This window comes from Lolium perenne, chromosome 5 (assembly GCF_019359855.2).
Source record: "Lolium perenne isolate Kyuss_39 chromosome 5, Kyuss_2.0, whole genome shotgun sequence".
Lineage (NCBI taxonomy): Eukaryota > Viridiplantae > Streptophyta > Magnoliopsida > Poales > Poaceae > Lolium > Lolium perenne.
Window position 1 is genome coordinate 190063046 of NC_067248.2, and position 11744 is coordinate 190074789.

At 48.5% G+C, this 11744-nt stretch overlaps 1 protein-coding gene across 1 annotated transcript; it reads right to left on the bottom strand.

The window, feature by feature from the left end:
- Window positions 1-1914: 1914 nt before the first annotated feature.
- On the bottom strand, window positions 1915-4311 carry LOC127301280 (probable xyloglucan endotransglucosylase/hydrolase protein 28). The gene is made up of 4 exons (XM_051331497.2): window positions 3996-4311; window positions 3720-3820; window positions 3348-3556; window positions 1915-2764 (listed from the first exon to the last, which is right to left on the bottom strand). The coding sequence occupies exons 1-4, from the start codon at window positions 4231-4233 to the stop codon at window positions 2293-2295; spliced, it is 1020 nt and encodes a 339-aa protein (XP_051187457.1). The 5' UTR covers window positions 4234-4311; the 3' UTR covers window positions 1915-2292.
- Between the last annotated feature and the right edge of the window lie 7433 nt (window positions 4312-11744).

The window sequence follows — 11744 nt, forward strand, 5'->3', positions numbered from 1 at the left end:
GCGTTTTCACTAAGGTAAGGTATTTTCAATAGGAAGCGATGTTGTGTTAATACTTAATACCGAGACTTCTAACATGTACAAACAAGATTAGGAAATGCAAGTTGGCACGCATGTATGTGTGCAAGTTTCTCAATAGAACAAGGAATAGGCTTAGTTGTGTCGCATGGACGAGACATTTTATTCAAATTTTCAACAATCTGAAGCACCGAACTAGAAAAGGGGTAGCACGAACAAGGGCGTCAATTATCCCAAACTATGGATAACTTGAGGAGAGAAAGCATGAGACAAATCCTAGCCACAAGAGAAGAATAGAAGTTTCAATCTTCATCAATCCAAATCATCGTTGATAGCCTGTTTCGGCCAAGAGAAACTATCAAACAACAAAAGAATGATTTGGCGCTAACTCCCTTCTGTGTTAGATGTATCTGTGATTGGTGATGAGTTGGAGGCAGTACTAGGACCGGGCTGAGCCCCCCCCCCCAACCATGATATGATGCACAAAGCTATGATGGTTCTTCTAGAGACGAAGACTTGGTGCACATGAAAATCAGTGCTCCCGGTATTTGAAATATTTGAAAACTATATTTTTATGTTTCAAAAATCATAAAATTGTTTCATGAATACATAGATATGTCATGAATACTCATGCGAAGTTTCAGTAAAAATTATGTTGTATTTTCAGCTACAAAAAAAAAATTCAAGATTGTGTATAGAGAGAATTTTGTCAGAAATTTGTCTTTTTATATAGTTCATAATACAACATATTATCTTCGAAAAAATGTACATTACATTCAAAAGATTTCTATGTATGTGCAGATTTAAGCCCAAATTTTTTGGAATCTCAGAAATCTGTTTTTTAAAAATTGGAAGCACCGGTGCTCATGTGCCAAAGTCACTTTTCGTTATTCTAGCAAATATTTTATGGTCATAGTCTGCATCCTAATGAGAAAATCACCTTCATTGGGCCTCCTTGAGCTATGATCCAGTATCCACCCTTGCCCACTAGAATTCGTAGTTCACATTGTTCATAATTATTGATTTTGGTTTTCTTCATTGGTTGTTTGGCTAAAGTACTCCATGCTTTCAGAAAGAAAAAAGAAGGCCAACAAATTTTACAAGCCAACACGTTGTAGGTTTGACCAATTTTTATAAACATTTACAAAGCATATAATTATTTATATTTTCTCTATACTTGCTAGTAGAATCTAGTAACGGATTATTTTTTACTGAAATTACGTGACATACTTTTTGGAAGTGTTTAGTAGCTTTTTGTGGACCTGTCTTGTCAGGATGAGTGTCTCGTGCAACCGCTAAGAACAATCGCTGACTGGTAGGTCCATCAACCGATCCAATTCGGCTCGTGCAATCCTGCAGAGCAACGTTCTGTCCACGGACGAAATCGCCCAGATGAAAAGAACTCATCGGCAGCGGCCAGCTTCCTCTACCGGCTACGAGCACATGACCATCGTCTTCCACACGAACGACTCACCGCAGGGCGCAGCGGCTGACACGAGCGAGAGGCACGCACAGGCACAGCAACGTACAGCGTCGTGTAGCTAGCGCTAGAATCTTTCCTAGCCGGTGAAGGTTGCTCCGGAATCCCTGACAGAACAGCGCCCTCCCGTGCCCACCGGCGCACACCCACACGGTACCGCCCGCCTCCCCGTGCATGTGCCGCCACCGGCGATGGAGCCCATCGTCGTCCTACCTCCCTACGCCGCCACCAACAGTGCGATCCACCGGTGACATGAAAGATGAAAACCTTGCGTGCGGTCGTCGCAAATGGCGATGAGGCCGGTCACGAGCGCCTCGGCGTTTTCCTCCGTGAAAGCGGGCCTAGGACGACGATGCGATGGTGACTGCACTGCTATCGCCCACACCACATGCAAATATGCAATGCATGAGAGTTGAATCGGAGCAAATGCTTCTTCCTAACCAGCTCGGAATTAACGTTGTTGAGTCGATCATCAATGGCACGGATCAATGCATGGTCCAGAGGAGGCAATAAACGCTAAGCTACTCGCCCGCCCCGGATCCATGGCGGATGGGGCAGGGCAGGGCGGGAGTACAACGCGCGCGTGAGCCGCGGGAAACCTTCGTGACGAACAACGGGGGGCATAAATTCCGACCGGTCTCGCTCCACCGCGCGCGGCACAGTCAGTCACCCTAGCAAGCAAGGACGCCGCCCCACCAAGCCTTCTCTATACAGCCTGGAACTCCCACTGCCGGAACGCCCGTGCCAATGCCATGCTGTGGCGCGACGGATGGGCGGGGCGCGCCGGCCGCGCGGGATCACATGGCAACGTCGGAGCGGCGGCCGCGCGCTCCACGGCGGCCGAACCTCATCCCGTCCGGGCCGAAGAGGCGACGGAGCCGCGCGGCGTCGCACTCGGACAGGGCGACCGGGTACCGGCGCCGGTCGTGGCAGTAGGAGTAGGACATGTGGCCGCGCCGGAACGCCGCCATCGCCCTGCGCTGCTCGCCGGACAGGGACGCGGCGGCCTCGTACCATGGCGTGCCGCACGACGCCGGCGCCGCCGCCGCGGGGTTGTTGTTGCTGACGGGGCAGCCCTGCATGACGAGGTCGCCGAACTGGGCGACGAAGGGCGCGTACTTGTAGTCGACCCGGTAGCGGCCGCCGAGGGTGGCCCAGGCGGAGCCGTCCCAGATGGTGGCGTAGAGGGACATGGGCTTGGAGGGGAACGCCGCGCCCATGGCCTCCGTCCGCGCCACCTCCCTGATCGGCGTCTCGTCCACGTAGAATCTGCAAGATGCACACGAATGTCAGGTAGTGCAGCTCCTCAAAAGGATTCATTTTTTTTTGACCTTAAAAAAAGGATTCATTTTCACAGAAAAGGAAATCGTGAATTATATTCCTCAACTCATTTATTTATTACTGCGCGAGCGAAAACGTCACGGATTCTTCGGGTAAAGGAATCCAGGCAATGCGCATCGAAACAGGCGCAAGGATCTCAGAAAGGGCCCAAATTTGCCGAGGTCAGAGGGTGGTGGTGACACAAGCAGCAGCAGGCGGAGCAAAAGAGGCAAAGGAAAGCGCCAAAGGCAGCAAGAAAGGAACACGGAAAGAAATGTTTCCCGTTTCCGCTTGCCAACACCACTGACGAGCGCTCACTCAGGAACCAAAATTCCCGAAAAATCAAACTGCAAAATCGATACAGCCCCGCACACCTTCTTCCTCCCAGAAGGCCAGAAGTGGAGGAACCAGAACTAGATGGGGACGCGAGCGAGAAGCAGAATAATGGAAATGCAATGCAAGAACAGAGAGAGAAAGGAACAGAGGAATGCAGAGGTGGATTTGGGGATGGCGGGTTGCTTTGCTTGCTCACATGATGCGGTGCTTGGTCCAGAGGATGGAGTAGTGGTGGAAGTCGTCGGTGGGGTCGAATGGGAGGTCGTAGCGCTCCTCCCTGCCGGCGCCGGTGCTGCCGTTGCCGTAGACGTTGGTCTGCACCCGCCACTCGCGGCCGCGCACGTTGCCCAGGAACTCGAAGTCCAGCTCGTCGTGGGTCTTCTCGTACCTGTCGCCGTTCGTCAGCTGCATCATGCCAACACAAAAGCAAAGAAAGTAAGATTTTTTTTTTTAGTTCAGAGTGGTCGATTTCTTCACGGATTAGATGGTTCTTGATTGGTGGCCGGAGTGGTACATGCACAAAGAGAGAGAGAGAGAGAGGAAGTAGTGCGGGAAACGGCGGACATACGTAGAAGGCGACGACAACGCCGGCGGCGTAGTCGGCGGGGAGCTTGACGGCGGCGCTGAAGAAGCCGTGGAGGAAGAGGTCCTGGGAGGCGAAGCCGGCGCCTGCACAAAGACGAAGAGCCGGTTTAGCCAAGAACACCCTAGAGTCCGCAAAACCGCACAAACACCCTCCCACTGCCCACCGAGCTGAACGGGAGGGACCGATTCGTGACATCGAAAAGCGCAATGCGCACCCCAGCCTACAATGAAATAGCACAGACGGGGCTGCTGGACTCACCGGTGGCCTCGTCGAGGGAGAGGTGGACGCGCCGGCCCTCGCCGCGGAGGGCGAGGTTGGCGCTGCCGAAGATCTGGGTGTAGCCCTCCTCGAAGGCCATGGGCCGCACGCCGTGGAGCGGCGGCGGCTGCCTGGCCTCAACGCCTCCGCCGGGGCCTAGCAGCAGCAGGATGGCCGCCACGGCGAGGAGGGGGAGGAGGCGCGGCGAAGGACGAGGAGACGGTGAGCTGGAAGCCATCTCCCTCCTTGGCTCCTCACTGTGCCCTCTGAAGCTCTCTGTGCAGGACGCGGCCGTGATAGGGAGAGGCCGGGGCGGTTTTATTGCGATGGGGCTCCTCCGTCAGGTCACTCTCTCTCTTGTTGCGATTTGCGAGCGCCTTTCCCTCGGGCAGCGAGCTGCTACAGAAACGTTTTGGCAATTTGAATTAGCCCTTGTGCCCGGGCCCCAGCGCCCCGTGTCTTGGATTCCTGGGGTGTGGGCCCGGATATGTGCACATCGTACGTAACCATTTCTTTTCCATGTAGGTATAGGTACATTGACAATGTTGCACGCGGGAGTGCAGACAATGCTGCACGTACAGCTGGGCATGGGCAGCCCGGCCCGGCCTGACCCGGCCCAAAAATTCCGGGCCAGGCTTGGTTGGGCTTGCATGTCAGGCCGGGTTTGGGCCTAATTTTAGATCCCGAACATCGGGCCAAGCTGGATTACATTTGACCACTTTGTTAATGTCTTCAGCAAAATCAGGTTGAAATTACCAAAATAGGATTAAAATATTAATATGTATATATACATTTACATATCCACATTTGGTTCAAATCCAATACTATTTTTTTTGGGTAATTGTAGAATGAAACCAGATATTGTCTGCATCCATTTTGATGTTCGTGTGGATTCGAATATTGCCACCACAATTGCAATTTCTTAAAGATGGATGTTGGATGATTCGAATTGTCCACCTCCAGTTGTCACCCCTACATCTTAGCATGCGTCGTTATTTAGGATCTTTAAGCGTGTAGCGATATCTCCAACGGGAAGGTCTGGATTGAACAATGTCCTTTTTTGTCCCTTTGAGTCAATCCCACGGATAGAAAGGGACGGAAAGATGTGTCCTCCTGTACACCCCAACAGGGGCACCCATTTGGACACATACATGTCCATTTTATTATTTTTTATCTCTATTCCTTCACCGCCATGTGCTCGTTAGGCGGTAGCTAGCACAAGACGAGTCGTGGCTCACCCGAGCAAGCTGGCAGCCCACCTATTAGCAGCAGAGCAAGGCCCACTAAAATGGAGACAGGGTCGGCCGGGCAAGGCGACGGCTACATGTAGAGACGGCTTGGCAAGGCGGCAGGCGCTAGGATCGAGTGGGATCTGCTTGGGGTGGCGGGATCTGCACGACAGCGGATAGTTGGTGGCCTGCTCCGCAGCCACCAACCGTGTAGGCGTGGCGACCTCACCGAAGACGTATCGGTGGAGGCAAGTGCCCTTCCGGTCGGTTCAGCAAGGAGGAAAATGGTAGGTCGCTGCGGAGAAAGCAAAGAAAGAAGTGAGATGGATGCGGTAGGTGAGAAGAGGCTGCAATGTGAGGCTTTGGGAGGACATGACACACATGAATGAACGCGGAGACATGTCCAGGTTGGGTTGCTTTGGGACAAAACGAGCAGAAAAATGGTCATGCCACGAAATGGGTCACAAATTGGGGCTTGTGGTTCGTCTGGGAAGACCTAAACGGACCTCTTCGGACCAAATGGGTCTTTGTGTCGGAGATGGCCCCATGTTGCTCAAATTTTCTTTAGGGTCTCTCGCACAACCATTAGAGCAATTTTAGCATATCATTTATAACAGAAATGAAAACAAAAACACGTATAAGGGTTGTTGTAAAAGTACTTTAAGTTGCGCAAATGTCTAATCGTTTGCAAATCACCAAAAATTAACCGAGTTTCATCGGAATTTGGGTTGGTGCGGCTGAATTTGACTGCATTTCCGGTTAGTTCCACGTCAAAGGGCAAAGGTGAGCTGAAATTTGCCAACCTTGAACCGGTATACAGGGCACTAGGGCGGTGCGAGTTTTTCCTATGAAGCAATACAAGGGCCTCTGGCGTGAAATTCGGTGTCCTCTAAATATTATGGGTCAAACCATTTAAAAGTTGTACTTCCTCCTTCTATAAATAGATGTCTAAGGTTTATCAAGATCTAGATGTATTTAGACACTAAATAGCGTCTAGATTCATCTAAATAGCGTCTAGATTCATCTAAATTTTAATGGGTCTTCTAGAGTTGTTCCTGCAAAATGAGTCGAGTACTGGTTCACATCTTTATTCCCAACCTAAATTCAATCCAAGGGTTTAAAACGGGTACTAGCAACCTAGACCCCGTTCCCGTTTCTCTGTATCGTTCTTTGCCTCTGGAAAAGTGAGCGCCTTTTCCTTAACTGCGGACACAGACGGGACATGGCCTCGGGTTGGCTGCTTGCCCTTGGACGTACGCCGTGCCAGCATGCCACTTGCGGTGGCTAGGTCCTTCGAGTTACGTGTGAACGGAACCTCGAGGTAAAAATTCCCAACGTTTTGTACAGAGTACAGTACTGTAACTCATTTTATTTCGTCCGGGAAAGGAGGTGTCGACGAGGAGTACCGTGGTAGTAGTAGTAGTACACGAGAGAGTATCGAGGAGATGTTTGTGCCCCCAAGGAGTAAAATAATACCACTAGCACTTGTTTGACACCAGCTTCAACGCACGCACGCACACGGGAAATGGTACGAATGTATCTGCTGTGGTATTTTCGCACCCACGATACCCCTCCTCAATGCGATCGTTTCTAGTAGTAGTATTCGCCTCGACTCCTCGTCAAGTATCTGTGGTTTATAATACGTAAAAGAAAGTCTGAGAATCAAATTGTGTTTTCATGGATATCACTATGATAGGAAATAGTAATAAGGCTTGGCCACCACAGATGTTATATTCAATAAAATATCACATATTAGGATCTTTATCGAAAAAAAAAATCACATATTAGGATAATATATAATCATGATTTTATTTTTTGGGCCAAGGATTGCATTATGTCATTTGTATAAATAATCATATGTGTTGTTTGTGTTGAAGACTCCATTTGTTCACTTTTAGTCTACATAATTATGTCCTTTTATATGGATGTTAGATTGGTATGTGAGGTTAATGCTGATTTTATATTTAGAGTTTGTACAAAAAATCTTTTTATTGTGGTTGGAACAACAGTGCGGGCACGCGGAGCATCGTCTAGCTCATGTTTACGCGATCCTCGAACAAATTAGAATATACTTATAGCTCATTTGATTCATAGGATAGAAAAAGCATAGGATTGGAATGTCATGTCTATTTGAATCCTATATGAAGATAAAGTGTGTTTGATTGGAGCAAAGAAATTTTCATGAGGTATGAGCTAAAAAAAATTCCTATAGGAATTACACTACACAAGATTTCTATAGGAATTTTTCTATAGGATATGTTCCATAAGATCCAAATCCTACACAATTTCTATGCAAATTTGGTTGTACATAGACACCATCTCATGATATAAAAAATGAACTTACAAACATAATTAAGAATTTATGAATTTTATAACTCTTAGAGTTGTGAAGAATTATATATGGTTGGTTCACCATGAGAATCCAAGATCGTGGATTTCCCAAGGAATTTGACTCAAGATATTTGTGGAACACACCTCATACGTCAATGGATGAGCTCATGACGAAGGTTAGGTCTCTTGTGACCATCGAGGACTTGGTTTCCACTGGTGGAAAAAGGGCCTTTGGTCGCGGTTCGCAACTGCCATTAGTCGCGGTTGCGCAACCGCGACCAAAGTAGCGCGACTAAAGGTCCCCCCCCCTTTAGTCGCGGTTCCTTACGAACCGCGACTAAAGGCCCGTCCACGTGGGCGCCAGGCGACCGTCGGGGCGGATGACCTTTAGTCGCGGTTCTTCTGGCCAACCGCGACTAAAGACCGCCGCAGGTTTAGGGTTTTAGGCCCCCCCTAAACCTGCCCCCCCCCCCCCTAAACATATTTTCTGTTTAATTTGTATATTGTTTTATTTCTTTTGTGCTTTATTGTAATTTTGAAGGAGTTTCACATATTCTACGGTACTACATATATACATGCATATGAATGTACAATTTCAAACAAATTTGAAATTAGAACCAAAAAGAATTCAAGAGGAATATACAATATATATTCAATATCATCGGATGACCATATACAAGTTTGAACAAGTTTCCATACATAATTTAATGCATGTATAGTTCTACGTCCTCGCAATGGTGTTCTCCTTTAGGATCGAGGACTTCCCTCCTGAACCATCCAGCTAGTTCCTCTTGAAGTGGTCGGAAGCGAGCTTCTGGACTAAGCATCATCCGGAGGTTATTCCTACGAGCATTGAGATCACTCGAACGCGCTCGGAGGTGTATCTCGGATCATCTCACAGACATAGTATCCACACAGATTGGTTCCCGGTGGCTGCATATCGCTACCATTCTTAGCCTTTGACCGCATGAAATTTAGCTCTTTCTTGAATTCACCGACCTTTGTATCTGCGAACCGTCTCCAAACCCTACGAGGCAAAGAAAATTAAATGAACAAGAGAGTTATTAGTTAATTACTTGAAGCTTAATTAGGAAATGAACGAAATAGGCCGATCGATATAGAGCGCAAATGAATGAAAACAATTACTTTTGAATCATTTGTCTCATGTCGGCCCACTCCGCCTTATCCATATTCGAGAGTCGTGGACGATACATTACGATTTGTCAACTTTAATTACTAGCGAGAATCCGGTGGAACTGCGGACACGATACATGCACAGTACGTCATGCATAACTCATCGATTAGCCGGCCACATACCATGCATGGAGTAAACAAAAGAGAATGTGCTCAAGACATAAACACTCACCCAAAATGGTAAGGAAATAGAATATCACTTTTGAGTTCCTGCTTATCAAGAAACCGCCACAGGTCTTTCTCCACGTCGGCGGGGTGATGCTTTAACGTATATCCATTAACGATGTGTGGGTCAATGAACCCAACATCATGGATGCTCCTTACTCTGCATTCCTTAATCTTCATTCTGCATGTATAATAGCGGACACAACAATATAGTTAGGACATATATATATATAGTGCAGGCAATATGAACGAGATGGGGTAGAAATAAATCACTTACAGAACGTAGCAACTGATGATAGATTTGTCGAGCTCGCGCAGATTGAAAAGCTGGAACAATTCACTCAGATGAATTTGTACAGAGTATTGTTTGAAGTGATGCTCATATCCAACTTCCGCATAAATATAATCTTTGCGTTTTTATGTTTTATGTAACCCTTGTACCAGTTCAGCAGACCTTTCATTTGTGGAGGTAGATCCTCTTCCTGCGCAGGCTCGACGAGAGGCCCATTCTTCACATATGTAAGTACTACCTCCTTCACTGGCGCCTCATCAAGGCCTAACGAGTTCACGAAGAGTAATACCTAAGTTGGCCGCTTGTTCTGCGGCACTCGTTACAGTCAATCCCTGTGCTGCCGCAGCTTCTATGATTTCGGGGGCATCCGGACCGGCGGCTGTCACTATAAGCGGGGCAATCGATTGTTTACTTTGTTCCCCGAGCTGGGCAACAACTCGTTTTCCGCTTTGTGCACTTTGTAATTCCGCTTTATCGGCCTCCTCTTTCTTCTCCTTCAATATGCGTGCCTGATTCTTTAGTTCACGTGCATAGTCGTCAGGCAGATTCTTTGCGGCTTGGGACGGTGTGTTCAAAAATGACTTAGCCCACTTCTTTTGCTCATCAGAAAATACTGGCTTGGGCTCGGGCTCTCTTTTCTTCTTGCAGCACGCCTTCCATTTCTCTAAATCAGCAGTCGCGGCCGCCTCGACTTCCTCGGCACTACGTTCCCAAGGCCTCGTGGGGAGAGGCTTCAGTGATGGCTCCGGTACCTTTGTTTTCTTAGGTACGTAAGGGTCCGGGTTAATAATCCAGGACTGCTGCTTCTGCTTCTTCGCCGGAGGTGGATTGGGGGGCGGCGCCTGCTTACCCGCCCGGGGCGGACTAGGGGGCGGCGGCTGCTTACCCGCCGGAGGTGAATTGGGGGGCGGCGTCGGCTGACGTGAAGGAGGTGTAGGTGAAGCACCACCACCACCGCCACCGCCGCCACCACCACCACCGTAGGGGGGTGGACTTGTTGGCGCCTCGCCTGGAAACTTGATAAACTTCTTCTGCCATAGAATGAACTGGCGCTTGACATCTCCAAGTCTTGTCGCCCCTTCAGGTGTAGCAATGTCAATGTCCAGGTCCTCAAACCCTTGGACTATGTCCTCCACCGTGACACGAGCATAGCCATCTTGAATGGGGTTGTTGTGGTGGAGTGCTCCAGGTGGTAAAGCACTGCCGATGGCTACCTTCATGGACATGTTCCCGATAGGATAATACAGATGACATGCTTTCATCTCCTTTATATCGTCCACGGGGTAGCGAGGAGGCTCCGGTGCAGTAATTTCGACCACCAGAGGCTCCGGTGCAGTAATTTCGATCGTCGGTGCACCAGCCGGTGGGGCCTCCGTGGAAGCCACTGATACGTCTCCGACGTATCGATAATTTCTTATGTTCCATGCCACATTATTGATGTTATCTACATGTTTTATGCACACTTTATGTTATATTCGTGCATTTTCTGGAACTAACCTATTAACAAGATGCCGAAGTGCCAGTTCCTGTTTTCTGCTGTTTTTGGTTTCAGAAATCCTAGTAACGAAATATTCTCGGAATCGGACGAAATCAAGGCCCAAGTTCCTATTTTCACCGGAAGCATCCAGAACACCCGGGAAGGACCAGAGGGGGCACGGCCCCCGGCACCATAGGCCGGCGCGGCCCAGGCCCTGGCCGCGCCGCCCTATGGTGTCGTCGCCCCTTCGACCCTCCTGCGCCGCCTCTTCGCCTATTTAAAGCCTCCGTCGCGAAAACCCTGATACGTTCGACGAAACCCACAGATACCTTCCAGAGCCGCCGCCATCGCGAAGCCAAGATCTGGGGGACAGGAGTCTCTGTTCCGGCACGCCGCCGGAACGGGGAAGTGCCCCCGGAAGGCTTCTCCATCGACACCGCTGCCATCTCCACCGACATCTTCATCACCGCCGCTTACTCCCATGAGGAGGGAGTAGTTCTCCATCGAGGCTCGGGGCTGTACCGGTAGCTATGTGGTTCATCTCTCTCCTATGTACTTCAATACAATAGTCTCATGAGCTGCCTTACATGATTGAGATTCATATGATGATGCTTGTAATCTAGATGTCGTTATGCTAGTCAAGTGAATTTTACTTATGTGATCTCCGGAGACTCCTTGTCCCACGTGTGTAAAGGTGACAGTGTGTGCACCGTGTGGGTCTCTTAGGCTATATTTCACAGAATACTTATTCACTGTTGAATGGCATAGTGAGGTGCTTATTTATATCTCTTTATGATTGCAATGAATTTGTATCACAATTTATCTATGTGCTACTCTAGCAATGTTATTAAAGTAGTTTTATTCCTCCTGCACGATGTAATGGTGACAGTGTGTGCATCCGTGTTAGTACTTGGTTTATGCTATGATCATGATCTCTTGTAGATTGCGAAGTTAATTATTGCTATGATAGTATTGATGTGATCTATTCCTCCTACATATGCATGAAGGTGACAGTGTGCATGCTATGTTAGTACTTGGTTTAGTCGAATTGATCTATCTTA

Bases quoted from the DNA above. Each gene is read 5' to 3' on its own strand.
- LOC127301280 (XM_051331497.2), bottom strand. From the start codon at position 4,233: ATGGCTTCCAGCTCACCGTCTCCTCGTCCTTCGCCGCGCCTCCTCCCC. The intron at 3,821-3,995 runs GTGAGTCCAGCA...GTCTTTGTGCAG, and splicing joins CTCCCTCGACGAGGCCACCG to GCGCCGGCTTCGCCTCCCAG. The intron at 2,765-3,347 runs GTGAGCAAGCAA...TGCATCTTGCAG, and splicing joins TGGACCAAGCACCGCATCAT to ATTCTACGTGGACGAGACGC.